The 16,646-nt window shown below is 35.7% G+C and overlaps 1 protein-coding gene across 3 annotated transcripts in view; it reads left to right on the top strand.

Moving 5' to 3' along the window:
* The window catches only part of GCFC2 (GC-rich sequence DNA-binding factor 2), a 73,189-nt gene that overhangs the window by 33,130 nt on the left and 23,413 nt on the right, over positions 1-16,646 (top strand). For 2 of the 3 annotated variants that reach the window (XM_027095940.1, XM_027095941.1), the window contains exons 5-8: positions 2,389-2,504; positions 12,466-12,652; positions 15,074-15,197; positions 16,194-16,275. In XM_027095940.1, the coding sequence (XP_026951741.1) occupies positions 2,389-2,504; positions 12,466-12,652; positions 15,074-15,197; positions 16,194-16,275 (509 nt within the window). Of the gene's footprint in view, positions 1-2,388; positions 2,505-11,317; positions 11,430-12,465; positions 12,653-15,073; positions 15,198-16,193; positions 16,276-16,646 lie in introns of those variants that run through there. The other variant, XM_027095942.1, reaches the window with a different exon arrangement.

The following is a 16,646-nucleotide window of genomic DNA, read 5'->3' as shown; positions in this document are numbered from 1 at the left end:
CACTGGTAAGCTTTATATTATCCCATAGATCTTTTATATTGCTTCCATTCTTTTCATTTCTTTTATATTGGCTTTCTGTCTGCTGTTCTGATTGGGTGATTTACATTATTTTGTCTTTCAGAACACATTCATTCTGCATTATTCAGTCTGCTATTTATTGCCTTTAGCTCAGCTTTCATCTGGGCAACTGAGTTTTCTAATTTTTCTTGGCCCCTCTATATAGTTTCTAGTCCCTTTTTACAGTAATATGTATTTCAATTATAGCCTTTCTTAATTCCTTCAGTATTTTCACTATCTTCTTTTTGAAATAAATCAGTATCTATTAGATGAAGATGTCTATTTCACTGTTCTTTCAGGGCAATTCTCTTGATCTTTTAATTGGGAGTGGTTGTTCTGCTTCTTCATTTTACTTATATTTCTCTTACTCTGTGAGTTTAGGAGAAACAGTTAACTACTGTGGTCTTGGAGGGCTATTTTTATGTGGGAGTATCCATGTGTAGCCTGCACGGGTTTAATATATTTGGTGGGAGGGCTGTTTTAGTATGGCTGCCTCTTTCCTCAGTGTGTGCTGGCCGTTATCACCTTTAAAAGGGGGTGTGACTGGTGTCGTGGTGACCCGAGCCTGAACTGAATGTTGAGCGGAGCCTCCTCTTTGCTCTGTGGTTGTCACAGCCCTGTTGGTGGCAGCATCTACCCCCTAGTTGTTGGAGTAGAAACCCTCAGATCTGTTTCTGATGTGCGGTGTGAGATAGGTGGAATTGGAGCACTCCCACTGAGAGAGGAGCCACTGAGTGTTCCTCTACCAGAGCTATCCACTGTGAAGTGCGCTCCATGGTGTCGCCTGAAACCCACTGTGCAAGCTCACAAAGTGTACTGTTGGTGGCATGCCCTTGGCCCCACCTCAACTTTGGGAATGCAGGCAGTAGTCCCTGGTGTCCCTCAGGCCCTGTGTTAACAAAGCCACCAGCGCAAATCAACCAGTGCAGATCCACTGAAGTCAGGTACCACGACTGCAGTAGTTGCACACCTGGACCCTCCATGGGAGCTATGGAAGCAACCCAGACCCTGTCCCAGCCTGCATGTGCATGCGCCCACAGAGCCCACAGATGCTAAGGCCAGACCCATCAGGGCTGCAGGAGCACCCGTTGTCCATTCAGATATCATGAAGTCGCTGAGTTTTTACAAAGCCAGTGGCCGTGGCATAAATCTGCAGATCACACAGTCGTGGGGAGATGGCTTAGATTTCAGCCCTGCTTCCTAAGTTGTGTGACCCCTGGTAATCAGCTCGGATTTCAGCCCCGCCTCCACTTGTGGGCAACCCCATGGCACTTGCGTGCTCCCAGAGCTTGTAGAGGTGGTCCCAAGCCAGCTGAGAGTGTGCAGAGAAAGAGGCTGCTATGGCGGCCCCACCCCTCCCTTCATTCACATGCACATTAACAGTGGGGTTTCAGCGGCAGCTCCACTCCCTCTGTGAGCATGCCAAGTGTGAGGCTGCTAATGGCAGGCACCGCCCCTCCCTTCTCACACCCCCTTAACAATGACACTTTGCTTCTATGGCGGGCCCAGGCTTCTTCCATGTATACCTACCGGTTGTCGCTGTACCACACTCCAGCCCCTTCCTGCTGTCTCCACACAGCCAACCCCAGTCCTCCCCTTGGGTCTGTCCTCTAAAGCTGGAGTATCAGCACCCAGCCCTCGTGTGCACCAGCCGATGTGCATCTCAGGCTGGGGAGTGCAGGGCAGTGGCCCAGACCATCTGTTCTGGCCTCTCTGTGCAAACTGGCTGCTGCTGTCTCCTCTGAGCCTCTGAAGCTCCCTTTCTGTCCTACCTGAGGGGCCTTCCAAGGTATGGGAACCTTTTCCTCTTTCATGACTCCCTCCCAGGGACACAGGTCCCATCCCGCTTCCCTTTTTTTTCTTTCATCCTACCCGATTACATGGAGATCTTTCTTGCACTTTTAGGTTCTGAGATCTGCCAGGTTCAGTAGGTATTCTGTGAGAATTGTTCCACAGAGATGTATTTTTCATGTATTTGTGGGTGGAGGTGACCTCCATGTCCTTCTATTCTGCCACCTTGATTGGAGCCTCCAGTATGTGGTTTTTTGAGAGTATATTAGATCATAAACAGAACTAGCTATATAAATACTGAGAACAAAGCTTTCGTGAAAAATAAGATTTTGTAATTTGCCTCTTGCACGTGAATTTAAAGTTCTAAATTTTAAAACTGTGTGCAAATTTTAAAAACATTTTATTACAACCATAAAAAATGTCAGAGGCATGGAATTTTGAGCTGGTGAGACCTTGGTGTATCCAATCTGCTTTCATGCTATTAATATTTGCAAGACTAATGAATGTTGAAAACAATATAAACTTTCATATTACTTTTAGGGACGAGACATAGATCTTTCTCATAGCAGTGAATCTCAAACAGTGAAGAAGTTTGATGCTTACATTTCATTTCCACCAGTAAATTTAGAAATTATAAAGAAGCAACTAAATACTAGGTAAGTAATATTAATTTTAAAATTTACATTTGTGATAGACATTTAATAGTGAAAAAATTAGCACTATAATCTTTTTAACTATTAAATATTAGTATTAAACAGATTTATAGGCAAAAATTAGCATCACCTGTATTAGCACATTAATATAACTGATTTCCTTTTTTATACGTCTTTTAGTGTTTATAATAAATATATATCGTATAGTTACAATCAATAAAATCAAGTTCTGCTTTTTTCACTTACTATTTTTGTTAGCATTTATCTGCATTGTTAAATAGCCTTTAATATTTAAAAATAATATGCCGGGAGTGATGGCAGCAAGATGCCAGAATAAGAAGCCCTAGACCTCGTTGCCTCACAGAGATACCAACTTAACAACAGCATACTGTCCAAAAAGCCTTTATGAGTACTCCAGAAATCAGGAAGTTGTAGTACCCCAGGCAAACTCAAAGCCCAAAATAGCCACATTGTAATGGGTAAGAAAAACCATTTCATTCCAACTGCATCTAGCCCCTCTCACAAGCCAGCACTGCTTTTGATGGAGAGAAAAAACCCAAGTCATAGTTTTTCCATTGGGAAGGAGAAAGAAGAGTGGAACACTGTCTTTTGGAGGTACTGCCCAAGAGACTTGTTTCTGTCTTGTCTATCTCAGAGCACTGATGGGGAACCATCATACGTTAGATGCCTGAGGGCCACAGAGGACAAGGAAGAGCTAAGCAGCCTGTTGCAGAGCCGGAAAGTCTGTAGTACTACAAACACCAGAGGGAACAAGAGACTACAGAATCCTGAAAAAGAAACCCACAAATCTCTATAATTAGGAAATTTCGTATAGAAGCCCAAAGAAGGTGCATCCCCCAGGAAAGGTTTGAGAAGACACTCTTCCCCACACAACACCACTGGGAATCTCCAGTCAGGCTGATTGAAATGCACTTAAGGGAAACAGCTTCATATGGGGGAGAAACTCCCCTTAAGTGCATTTTCAAATACACAAAACACAACAAAAAGATAACCAGATACATGAATAAACAAGGAAACATGGCCCAATCAAAGGACCCAAATTGATTCCAGAACTAAAAGAAACAGAGGTCTATGAATTACCTGACAGAGAATTCAGAATAATCTTCTTAAACTTAATGTCTTCTTAAAGAAGCTTAATGTGCCATAAGAGATCACAGACAACTAAAGAAATCAGGGAAATGATACATGAACAAGGTTGGAATACCAACAGAGATGGAAACTAAGAAAGAACCAGAGGTTCTAGAGCTGAAAGTGTAATAACTGAACTAAAAAATGTAATGAAGGGGGCTTCCCTCGTGGTACAGTGGTGAGAGTCCACCTGCTGATTCAGGGGACACGAGATCATGCCCCGGTCCGGGAAGATCCCACATGCCACGGAGCGTCTGGGCCCGTGAGCCATGGCTGAACCTGCACATCCGGAGCCTGTGCTCCGCAACGGGAGAGGCCACAACAGTGAGAGGCCCACGTACCAAAAAAAAAAAAGGAAATTTACTGAAGGTAGCAGACTATATCAAGCAGAAGAAACAAGCGAGACCTCAAAGAGTGATCATTTGAAATTACCAAGTCAGAGTAGCAAAAAGAAAAGTGAAGAAAGCCTAAGGGATTTATATGATGCTATCAAGCAGAACAACATATACATTATGGGAATCCAAGAAGGAGAAGAGTAGCAGAATGGGACAGAGAGCTTATCTGAAGATATAATGGCCAAAGACTTACCAGTCTGAGGAAGGAAATGGGCATTCAACTTCAAAAAGTTAAAAGGACTCCAACAAGGATGAACACAAGGAGGCTTACAATGAGACGATTATAATCAAACTTTCTAGATACAAAGAATTTAAAAAGCCACAAGACAAAAGCACCTCATCATGTACAAGAGGGCCCCATAAGATTAACAGGAGACTTCTCAACAGAAACATTACAGGGGCCAGAAGGGAGTAGGATGAAACATTACAGGGGCCAGAAGGGAGTAGGATGAAGGAGAAATAAAAAACTCAGGTAAACAAAGCTGAGGGAGTTCGTCACACTAGACCTGCCTTAACAAAAATTGCTGAAAGATATCCTTCAAGTTGAAATGAAAGGACACTAGACAGTAGCATGAACCATACAAAAATACAAAGTTCTCTGGTAAAGGTAAATATATCTATAAATATAGAATCCTGTAATACTGTAAGAGTGGTGTAAAAATCACTTTTAGTATAGAATTTTAAAGGTAAAAGCAAAAAAATAACATGTTAGTGGATACAAAATTTTTAAGTGTAATTTGTGATATCAATAACAAGAGGTGGAGGGGGAGATATAAAGGAGTAGAGTTTTTGTGTGTGATTGAAGTTAAGATGTTGTCAGTTTAAAATAGATTACTAGAATTATAAGATGTTTTTTGGTAATCTCCATGGTAAACATAAAGAAAGTACCTATAGAAGATATGCAGAGGAAAATGAAAACGATCTAGAGCACATCACTACAAAAAAATCAACAAAACGCAAGGCAGCAACAAAGTGAGAGAGTGGCGTGGACATATATACACTACCAAACGTAAAATAGTTAGCTAGTGGGAAGCAGCCGCATAGCACAGGGAGATCAGCTCGGTGGCTTGTGACCACTAGAGGGGTGGGATAGGGAGGGTGGAGGGGAGGGAGACGCAAGAGGGAAGAGATACGGGAACATATGTATATGTATAACTGATTCACTTTGTTATAAAGCAGAAACTAACACACCATTGTAAAGCAATTATACTCCAATAAAGATGTTAAAAAAAAAAAAGGGAGAGGGACAAAATAACTACAAGACAGACAAAAAACAATTTAAAAATAACAGTCGTAAGTCCTTCCATATCAGTAATTACTTCAAATGTGAATGGATTATATTATATAATCAAAAAACATATAGTGGCTGAATAGGTTGGGAAAAATAAAAGAAGCAAGATCTGGGAATTCCCTGGTGGTCCAGTGGTTAGGATTCTGTGCTTTCACTGCCTAGCACCTCGGTTTGATCCCTGGTCAGGGAACTAAGGTCCCACAAGCTGCATAGCCAAAAAATTTTAAAAAGCAAGAGCCAACTATATACTATCTGCAAGAGGCTCACTTAGATTTAAGGATGCATATAGGATGAAAGTGATAGGATTGCAAAAAGATTCCATGAAAACAGTAAACAAAAGAGAGCAGGAGTGGCATTACTTAGAGAAAAGAATTTTAAGTTTAAAACTACAAGAGACAAGCATATTATGTAATATAAAAGGGTCAATTTATTGGGACAATATAGCAACTATTTATATATATATGTACCCAACAGTAGAGCACCTAACTGTATAAAGCAAATATTGACAGAGCTGAAGGGAGAAATAGAAATAGAAATAGAGAAATAGAAATAGAAATAGACCTCAATATCACACTTTCAAATAATTGATGAAATAGACAGAGAATCTTAAGGAAACAGTGATCTTGAACAAAGCTAAGTGAACCTAACAAATATATGGAATGTTCCACCCAACAGCAGCAGAATATACTTTCTTTTCAACCACACAGACCATACTCTGCAGGATAGATCCCACATTAAGTCACAAACAAGTCTTAACAAATTTAAGGTTGAAATCATACCTTTTCCAAGCACAGTGCAGTGAGACTAGAAATCGGTAACAGAAAGGGAAAGGGAAAATTCACAAATGTGTGGAAACTAAACAGGCTCTTGAACAGCCAATGTACCAAAGAAGAAATCAAAATGGAAACTATAAAGTATCTTGAGGCAAATGAAAACAAAAACACCAAAAGTTATGGGATGCAGCAAAAGCAGTACTAGGAGAGAAGTTTATAGCAATGAACACATTAAAAAAGAAGAAAGGTATCAAATCAACAACCTAACTGTACCTCAAAAAACTTCAAAAAGAACAAACTGAGCCCAGTTATCAGAAGGAAGGAAATAGTAAAGATTAGAGCAGAAATAAACATAATAGAGCATAGAAAAACAACTGAAGAAAAATCAAAACTGAATTTTTTTTTTTAAGATCAAAAAAATTTGACAAACCCTTAGCCAGGCTAAGTGAAAAAGAGAATAGGTTCAAATAACAAAACTAAGAAAGAGAAACGTTACAGCTAATGCCACAGAAACAAAAAGGATCATAAGATACTATAAACAATTATACACCAACAAACTAGATAACCAAGAAGAAATGGATCAATTTCAAGAAACATACAACCTACCAAGACTGATTTATAAAGAGATGAAAAATTTGAACAAATCTGTTACTAGTAAGGAGATTGAATTAGTAGTCAAAAACCTACCAACAAAGAAAAGCCCAGGACAGATAACCTCACTGGATAATTCTACCAAACATTTAAAGATGAATTAACACCATTCCTTCTCAAACCCTTCCAAAAAACTGAAGAGGTGATAACATTCCCAAACTCATTCTATGAGGTCAGCATTACCCTGATCCCAAAATCTGAGACAGATAGTACAAGAAAAGAAAGTTAATAAGCCAATATCCCTGATGAATATTGATGTAAAAACCCTCAATAAAATACTAGCAAATGTAATTAACAATACATTAAGAGGATTATACACATGACCAAGTGGGATTTATTCCTGGAATACAAGAATGAGTCATAAAAAAATCAGTGTGGTATATACTACATTAACAGAATGAAGGGCAAAAACCACATGATCATCTCAATTGATACAGAAGACACCTTTGACAAAATTAAGCACACTTTCATGATAAAAACCCTCACCCAACTAGGAATAGGAAGAAATTACTTGAACATAATAAAGACCATATATGAGTAGCCCACAGCTAACATCATATTCAGTGGTGGAAAACCAAAAGCTTTCCCTGTAAGATTAGGAACAAGGTAAGGATGCCTATTCTTGTGCCTTCTATTCAAAGTATTGGGAGTCCTAGCCAGAGAATTCACGCAAGAAAAACAAATTGATAAATAAATAAATAAAAGACATCCAAATAGGAAAGGAAGAAGTAAAATTATCTCTGTTCACAGATGATATGATCTCTTACGTAGGAAAGCCTGAAGACTACACTTACATACACACACACACCCTGTAAGAGCTAATAAATCTGGCAAATTGCAGAATGAAATATCAACATATAAAAATCAGTTGTTTTTATGCACTAACAATGAAAAGTCCAAAACTATATATTTAGAAAACACTCATTTACAATAGAATTAAAAAGAATAAAATTTAGGAATTAACTTAGTCAAGGAGGCAAAAGATTTGTACATCAAAAATTACAAAACATTGCTGAAAGAAATTGAAGATGTAAGTAAATGGAAAGACATCCCATGTTCATGGATTAGAAAACAATACTATTAAAACGTCCATATTACCCAAACAATCTATAGATGCAGTGCATTCTCTATCAAAATCCCAATGGCATTTTTTGCAGAGATAGGAAGAAATCCTGAAATTCATATGGAATCTCAAAGGACCCAAGAAAGAAAAAGCACAGGCAACAAAAGCAAAAATAGACAAGTGGGACTACATCAAACTAAAATGTTTTCTGCCTAACAAAGGAAATAATCAACAGAGTGAAAAGGCAACCAACAGAATAGGAGAAAATATTTGTAAACCATATATATGATAAGTGGTTAATACCCAAAATATATAAGTAGCCCATGTAACTCAACAACAGACTATCCAACTGAAAAATGAGTAAAGGACTGGAATAGACATTTCTCAAAGAAGACATACAAGTGGTGAACAAACCTGAAAAGATGCTCAACATCACTAATCAGGGAATTAACAAATCATAACCACACTGAGCTATCACCTCATACCCATTAAGGTGGCCACTATGAAAAAATACAGAAATTGACTAGTATTGTCAAAGATACAGAGAAAAGGGAACTCTTATACACTGTTGGTGGGAATGTAAAATGGTCAGTTGCTATGGAGAACAATTTCTGAAAAAGTTAAAAATAGAATTACCATATGATCCAGCAATCCAACTTTTGGATATATAGCCAAAAGAATTCAAAAGAAAACAGTTCAAGAGATATTTGCACATTACAGCCTTATTTACAATAGCTTGGAGGTAGAAGCAACTTAAATGTCCATCAGCAGATGAATGGGTAAAGAAAATGCGGTATTTACACACAGTGGAGTATTTATTATCAGTGGTAAAAAAAAAAAAAGAAATCCTGTCATGCCACAACATGGATGAACCTTGAGGACTAAGTGAAATAAACCAGTTACAAAAAGATAAATACTGCATGATTCTACTTATATGAGGTATCTAAAGTAGTCATACTCTTAGGAACTGAAAGTAGAATGGTGGTTGCTAAGGGTGGGGGGAGATGGGGAGTTGTTGATCAGTGGGTATAGAATTTCAGTTCTGCAAGATGAAAAAGTTCTAAAGATCTGTTATACAACAATGTGCATATCATTAATACTACTGTAATATACTTTAATGGTTAAGTGTAAATTTTGTTATATGTTTTTGACTACAATAAAAAATAAGTATATTAGTAATATTTTGTTCATCGATACAGTTAGTATATCATGATTTATTTAAGTATTTCTGTGTTGGATATTGACATTTTGATTTCTAAATGTGTCTTATTATGAATAATGCTACAGATGTTCATTATGAACGTTTTGTTCCTATAAGTCACTTAAACTGTTATTTTCTTTTTTTTTATAAATTTATTTATTTTTGTCTGTGTTGGGTTTTCATTGTGGTGCACGGGCTTCTCATTGTGGTGGCTTCTCTTGTTGCGGAGCACAGACTCTAGGCGCATAGGCTCAGTAGTTGTGGCTCACGGGCTCTAGAGTGCAGGCTCCATAGTTGTGGTGCACAGGCTCAGTTGCTCCACGGTATGTGGGATCTTCCCGGACCAGGGCTCAAACCCATGTCCCCTGCATTGGCAGGCGATTCTTAACCACTGTACCACCAGGGAAGTCCCAAAATGGTTATATTATTTCTTAAGATAAGTTTCCGGGGAAAGTTAACTGCAGCAAAAGTTAGACATATTTTTATGGTTCTTGATACAAATACATTTCTAAAGCACAGCTAACCATTCATTATCTATTGCTATTAATAGTTATCTCTTAAACAGTATTAATCTCACATTTATAAATGGTATTTTTTGTTAAAAATAAGGCAAACCCCGTAATAGGTTGTTTTGTTTTAAATATTTATATATTTTCTGTTCTACTACTTAGGATCTAGTGTGCATCTTTAGATATATGAAAGAATAAATATGACAGTAAAAGTCTAATTAGTCCTTACAACATTTAATACAAGGAGAGAGCTTGGTTCTCCTGCCACCAAAGCAAGTATTCTTAAAGAACATTTTCATTGCTTTTTTTTTTTTATACCTGGTAATTTTTTTCTAATACCTTCGAATAGGTTCAGAATTTTCTCCCCCTGTATCTTTTGTATAAATCAGGTTTGCAGTAGCTTCATTCCTTGATCACATTGCAACTAAAATATGTTGGTCATGGTTTATTTAAATAGTTTAATGCAGAAAAGGACCTTTTGTAACATTTTATTGTGAAATATATGAAAATTTTAGATGTACCATTTTTGAGATTTCAGGTTATCTCTGTTTTCTAGGAGGTTGGCAAACTATCAGCCTACTGCCCATTTTTCTATATAAGGTTTTATTGAAACATAGCCAGGCTTGTGCAGTGTATTATCTGTAGCTGCTTTTGTGCTACAACGTAAAATTGAGGAGTTACAACAGCAACCATCGAGCTTCCAAAGCCTAAAATGTTTACTATCTGGCCCTTTACCAAAAAAGTTTGCCAACCCCTGTTCTAGGTCATTGTTTTTCAGTAGTGATGTTAAATGATGAGATTATCTTGCTTAAAGATGATTTTTGTAATGTTTTCACTATCATTTACTCTCCTTCTGATACAGAGCTAGAATTATAGATAGATTGCATCTAGGATCACATATAACTCAGAACCTTTTTTTTTGAGATTGTGTTTGAGAGAGTTGTCTTGCATGAGTAATAGAACAGAAAAAAATAGCAGACCACTGATACAGATTAGCATTTCACTTTATCCAGATAAATGTTATTTTTAACTTTAGTGTACTTTATTTTTTTTATTAACGGGGTTCTTTATTTTAAAAGAAAACATATTTTATGGTTTAAAGACAGAAAAGTCAAACAGTACAAAAGCTTATACAGAGAAAAGGAAGTCATCTTCCCCAGAGGAAACCATTTCTACCAGTTTATGTTTCCTTGCAGAAGTAATATATATGTATGTCTGTATAAGCACATACGTACTTATATATTGCCCCATTTTTAATACAAAATTGAAGCACACTTATATACCCTGTTCCATACCTTGTTTTTCCATATATGTACTTACACATTTACTGCTGTAACTGGTAATACTACACTTAAAGCATTTTGTTAATAATGCTTGCTGTACATTATTATCTTGATTTATTTCTTAACTGCCTCTATTTTTTATATAAAGCAAGGAAAGACTTTCAGAGACAAATGCAGTAGTCATTGTTCAAGGGAAACTTGAAAAGAGGACATTTGGCCTAAGCAAGTGCTTACTAATAGTTTTCATTTTAGAGGAGGTTAGCAGAAGTTTAGTTTTTTTTAATTGTTTGATTCAAGTCCAAATACTATGAATTTGTTATTTCATTTAGTTAATTCTCTAATTCTAATGTGCTCACAGTGTCAAATATTAGTGTAAAACACATTCTAGATTTTTTGTGTGTTTCTTATTCCTCCATTGGCATGTATATGTAAGGGGTAAGTGAATATTAAAAGATAAGCAGATGTTGAATTGTATTTGAGAGTTTTTTTATGTTATATCAGTTGATACATGTGATGTTCACAAGAGCTGAAAGAAACTGGGCTTCCTGAACACAACAGAGCAGTATAGGGTTTACAGCAACAACAGAGGGAATGAAATGCACCCACCTCACGGAACATCAAATTCTAATGACAAAACAGAAACCATTGTGAGTCACAAAACAGATAAATTATTACCAAAATAATTTATAAATTTTAATATTAAAGTAATATTTAATGTTAATTTATTATTTATTAATTTAATATTAATATTTAGATGTTATTGAAATTTTAATTTTTAATATTAGATTTAATATTAAATATTTTGATGTTGATATTAAATATTTCAATTTTAATATTAAATATTTTAATAATTATAAATTATAATACTTATAATATTATAAATTACCAAATCATAATATGCTCAAATGGTTGTTTTTTTTAATGCTTGGCTTATTTATTTATTTATTTATTTTTAGCTGTGTTGGGTCTTTGTTTCTGTGCGAGGGCTTTCTCTAGTTGTGGCAAGCAGGGGCCACTCTTCATCGCAGTGAGCGGGCCTCTCACTATCGCAGCCTCTCTTGTTGCGGAGCACAGGCTCCAGAAGCGCAGGCTCAGTAGTTGTGGCTCATGGGCCTAGTTGCTCCGCGGCATGTGGGATCTTCCCAGACCAGGGCTCGAACCCGTGTCCCCTGCATTAGCAGGCAGATTCTCAACCACTGAGCCACCAGGGAAGCCCTCAAATGGTTTTAATACCAGCTCAGATACCCATATTGCAAGGAAGACCACAGACTGATTTAACAGTAACTCCACATGGACTCCTGTGTTTCAAATATAAAACCACTGATTATTGCAGGAACTCACCTTGTTTATAAAATCTGATCAATCCACACTTACTAACTTCTCCTCTAAGACTAACTTATGATTAGCTCCAGCACCTAAAAATCTTTAAGTGTCCTTTCCTACCTTTCCCTTTGAAACCTCTTTTATACTGGTGTTTTCCTTTGCTCTACAAGTCTTATAAACGCAGGTTTATATGATTGTCAGTTTCCTTGGTGGTCTTTGTAAGGTAGATTTGAAAAATTTTTTCATTAGACTGCTACTTACTATATTAGAAATAAAAGTTTGTAATATAAAACGATTTTTATTTATTTTTTTTTATATTTATTTAGATTAACATTACTACAGGATACTCACCGCTCTCACCTGAGGGAATATGAAAAATACCTACAAGATGTCAAGAGCTCAAAGAGTACCATCCAGAACCTAGAGAATTCATCAAATCAAGTTCTAAATTTTAAATTCTATAAAAGCATGAAAGTTTATGTGGAGAATTTAATTGACTGTCTTGATAAAAAGGTACATGTCTATAAATATGTAATCATTTCCTTTTTATGGAGAAATTCCCTTACAATGTGATTTTTTTTTAAGCCTAAATCCCATAAATAAATATTTCATCTAGGACTCTTCCTACACATTTTTGACATACTGGAGTATTAAGTATTCCCTCAATGTTGGACAGTTAGGTGTAGTTTGTAATCATTTTGCAACTTATAAATAGCAGTATAAATTTTTAAAATTCCATTTGTTTAAGAAAAGTTCCTAGAAAGTAAATTATTAAGTGAAAGGGTCTAAATATTTTTAAGGCTTACGAAACATTGCTAAATTATCCTCCAGAAAGGTTGTATCAGTTTCTAGTTTACTACATTAAAAAATGGTTTTTGTTTTTACATATTTATTTTGATCTCAAACAAACCCTTTGTTTTGTTAATGTAGTTTTTCTTCTTTTGAATTATTTGTGTCCTTTGCACTGCTATCTTCTTGGTTTATATGGAGGTTTTTTGTAGGGTTTTTTTCCTTTTTACTTTTTCCAGTAGATGGTGAACAGTTCTTTATTGCTTAAAAATTTTAGTGCTTTATCCTATTTGATGTAGGTAAACATTCCAATTTGCCTTGTCTTTTGATTTTGTTTGCAATGTTTTTTTCACATTAGATGTGTTTTTTTTGTTTTTAATTTTTTTTATTGAAGTATAGTTGATTTACAACGTGTTAGTTTCTGGTATATGGCAAAGTGATTCGGTTATGTATATGTATGTTCTTTTTCATATTCTTTTCCATTATGGTTTATTACAGGATATTGAATATAGTTCCCCGTGATGTACAGTCGGACCTGGTTGTTTATTTTATATATAGTAGTTTGTATCCACTAATCCCAAACTCCTAATTTATGCCTCCCCCACCCCCTTTCTCCTTTGGTAACCATAAATTTGTTTTCTGTGTCTATGACACAGAAATATGTTTTCTGTGTCTGTTTCTGTTTTGTAAATAAGTTCATTTGTGTCATATTTTAGATTCTGCATATAAGTGATATCATTTGGTATTTGTCTTTCTCTTTATGACTTATTTAGTGTGATAATCTCTAGGTCCATCCATGTTGCTGCAAATGGCATTATTTCATTCTTTTTTATGGCCGAGTAGTATTCCACTGTGTGTGTGTGTGCGTGTGTGTGCGCGCACGTGTGTGTGTACACCACATCTTCCTTATCCATTCATCTGTCAGTGGACATTTAGGTTGTTTCCATGTCTTGGCTATTGTAAATAATGCTGCTGTGAACATTGGTATGCATGTATCTTTTCGAATTAGAGTTTTCTCCAGATACATGCCCAGGAGTGGGATTGCAAGATCATATGGCAACTCTATTTTTAGTTTTTTAAGGAACCCCCATACTGTTTTCCATAATGGCTGCACCAGTTTACATTCCCACCAACAGTGTAGCAGGGTTCCCTTTTCTCCACACCCTCTCCAGCATTTGTTACATGTAGACTTTTTGATGTTGGCCATTGTGACCAGTGTGAGGTGATACCTCATCGTAGTTTTGATTTGCATTTCTCTAGTAATTAGCAATGACATCAGATGTTTTGAAATTTTTGTGTTAATCAGATTTATGAATCATTCTTTTCCATTATAATTTCTGATTTTGTTTATACATACCAAGTCCTTACACTGGGGTCTTAAGTTGTCCTTTTGTTAAAGTAGACTAACCATTTTAAAAATATACTCTACTTTCTGCATTACTTTTAATTTACTTTTAAAATATTACCAAGTAATTGTATTTTCTCCCCTATTGTTTTAAGTTGACTACCTTTAATATCACTTGGTAGTTACTTTTCTGAAGTATCTATTACAATGTAACTTTCTTCATTCATCCTTGAAGAATTACACTGTCAAAGGCTTGAATCCATAGCATTAGCTATGGAACATCATTGCAGTGGGGGGGATTGTTGCCCAAGAAATATAAAAATGCCGGTTTCAACTAATCACTCAATTCTGCTTGACAGCTTTCTTACTTGTCTGGTTAGGTCTCTTCCGTTCTCTATTTTTTTTAATTTTACCAGTTTCCTCAAGTGTTCCCTACAGTCTGCCCCCCGTCAGTCTGTGAAAAATAGCTGCAGTCATCATTTCCTCCTCCTCTTTTGCTCAAAAAAGAATCCTTCTTATCTATCCACTCTTACCATGTTCCTGACTCCAGCCCATTAGGTTTTATTATTTATGATATTTATAGCTGTTTTAATACAGTAAGTTGATTTTCTAGTTTTATTAGTATTAAAAGTATTAGAAGCTAGGTCTGTTCCTCACAGTGTTCTTTTAATTGAGATGAGATGGTATAAAAAATGTTTCTGTATATGAGAGTTGAGCATGTAATATGCTTATATATAAATATTATTTTTTATAATTCATTAAAGATGACCCACAAAATGTTACTTATATATGTATTTCAGATTATCAACATCCAAGAAATAGAATCAGCCATGCATGCACTCCTTGTAAAACAAGCCATGATCTTTATGAAACGCAGGCAAGATGAATTAAAACATGAATCAGCGTATTTACAACAGTTATCACGTTAGTGTTTTTCATGTTCAATGTGATTTTTTATTCATTAAGCTAAATTATCAGCTAAAAGATAAAAATATTTTTATTCCTGTATAAAAAATGTTTTTTGAGTATTTTCCCACTAACCTTTCACCTACCCCCTTCCAAAACTCCCAAACCATTTAAGCTAGGGCTTCAAAATGTCTTAAATGCAGTCTAAAACTAAAAAATGAAAATTATAACTTCTAATCACTTAGTATTTGAAACAAAATATTTATAGGACCATTTAATGACTGTTTGGAGATGACTTGAAATAAATATATAGACTGTGTCAGAAATATAACTTTATAAATTTTCCATAGCCCGTCCACAGATTGTTTGTGGAGGTTAAAGAAATTCTGGTGGGTTCAGCATAGAATTATCTGTAAGATCTCATTATATTAATAAAAGATTTGGATGCTTCCCTTTAGTTCTCACACTGGTTTTGTATTTTCAGAGATGTCTTCCATTGGTTAAGGTGCTGTCAGGGTATAGTGAAAGAAATGCGACCATAGCATCAAGTAGATGATAAAAGCAAAATCAGAATGACTCAAATACATGACATTCAGTTGGTCATAAATTACGGTACATGCTAAAATAGGAAATAACATGAATGACGTATTGATAATGCAAATGTTTCTAGCATTTGACTATAGGGACAGAAAAAAAACTGGTGAAAACTGCTGAAAAAGAATACTAGGGAAAGAAACTTTATATTAAATTTTGTTACTGTTCTCAAGTGCTGAACTGTATTCACCAGACAAGGTATATTTTCTTAGACTAGCAAACTCAGTGACTGTTAATATTGTGATAGGGTAACATTGCAATTTCATTGCATGATGAAATATGCAATTTAAGCATATTCTATTTGTGTGTGTTTATATATACAGATGTGTATATATACCTAAGATATAACTTGTTCTCAAAGTGTTTCACTGTATTTCTTTTAAGAATTTGCAGTATGAAATCAATTTTATTCATTAACAGACAAAGCTGAGACGTCAACAAATAGAAGCTTGGCTATAGATGAAAAAACTCAATGGATTTTAGAAGAGATTGAATCTCGAAGGTAACTATATAAAGACTTAAAGCATCATTGAGCAAGTATTTTTTACTGCTTAAATACGATTAACCATATAGTATAAATAACCATAACCTAGCATATTAATTTGTGAGAATGATATAAAACCAAAATTTATGGTTTAAAGATGCACTGGTATATTTGGATCAGTCAGAAGGAATGGGTAAAATGGCATTTATCAGGCTGGGAATGGCTCATACCTAAGAAGCCGGTCCTAATTACATTGTTACCTGCTCTTCCAAATCTGGGTAGGCTATGGGAATGTCTTACAGGAAAAAAGAGGGAGAACGAATTCAGATTAATGAAGCTAAAATGTCAAAAATATTAACATAAAATTGCATGCAAATGTGATGGTTTAT

Source organism: Aethalodelphis obliquidens, unplaced genomic scaffold (assembly GCF_003676395.1).
Source record: "Aethalodelphis obliquidens isolate GAN/ISIS:26980383/991018 unplaced genomic scaffold, ASM367639v1 scaffold96, whole genome shotgun sequence".
In the NCBI taxonomy this organism is placed as follows: domain Eukaryota; kingdom Metazoa; phylum Chordata; class Mammalia; order Artiodactyla; family Delphinidae; genus Aethalodelphis; species Aethalodelphis obliquidens.
Note: the sequence above shows the minus strand (reverse complement) of the source record. Positions and strands in the feature narration are given on the sequence as shown.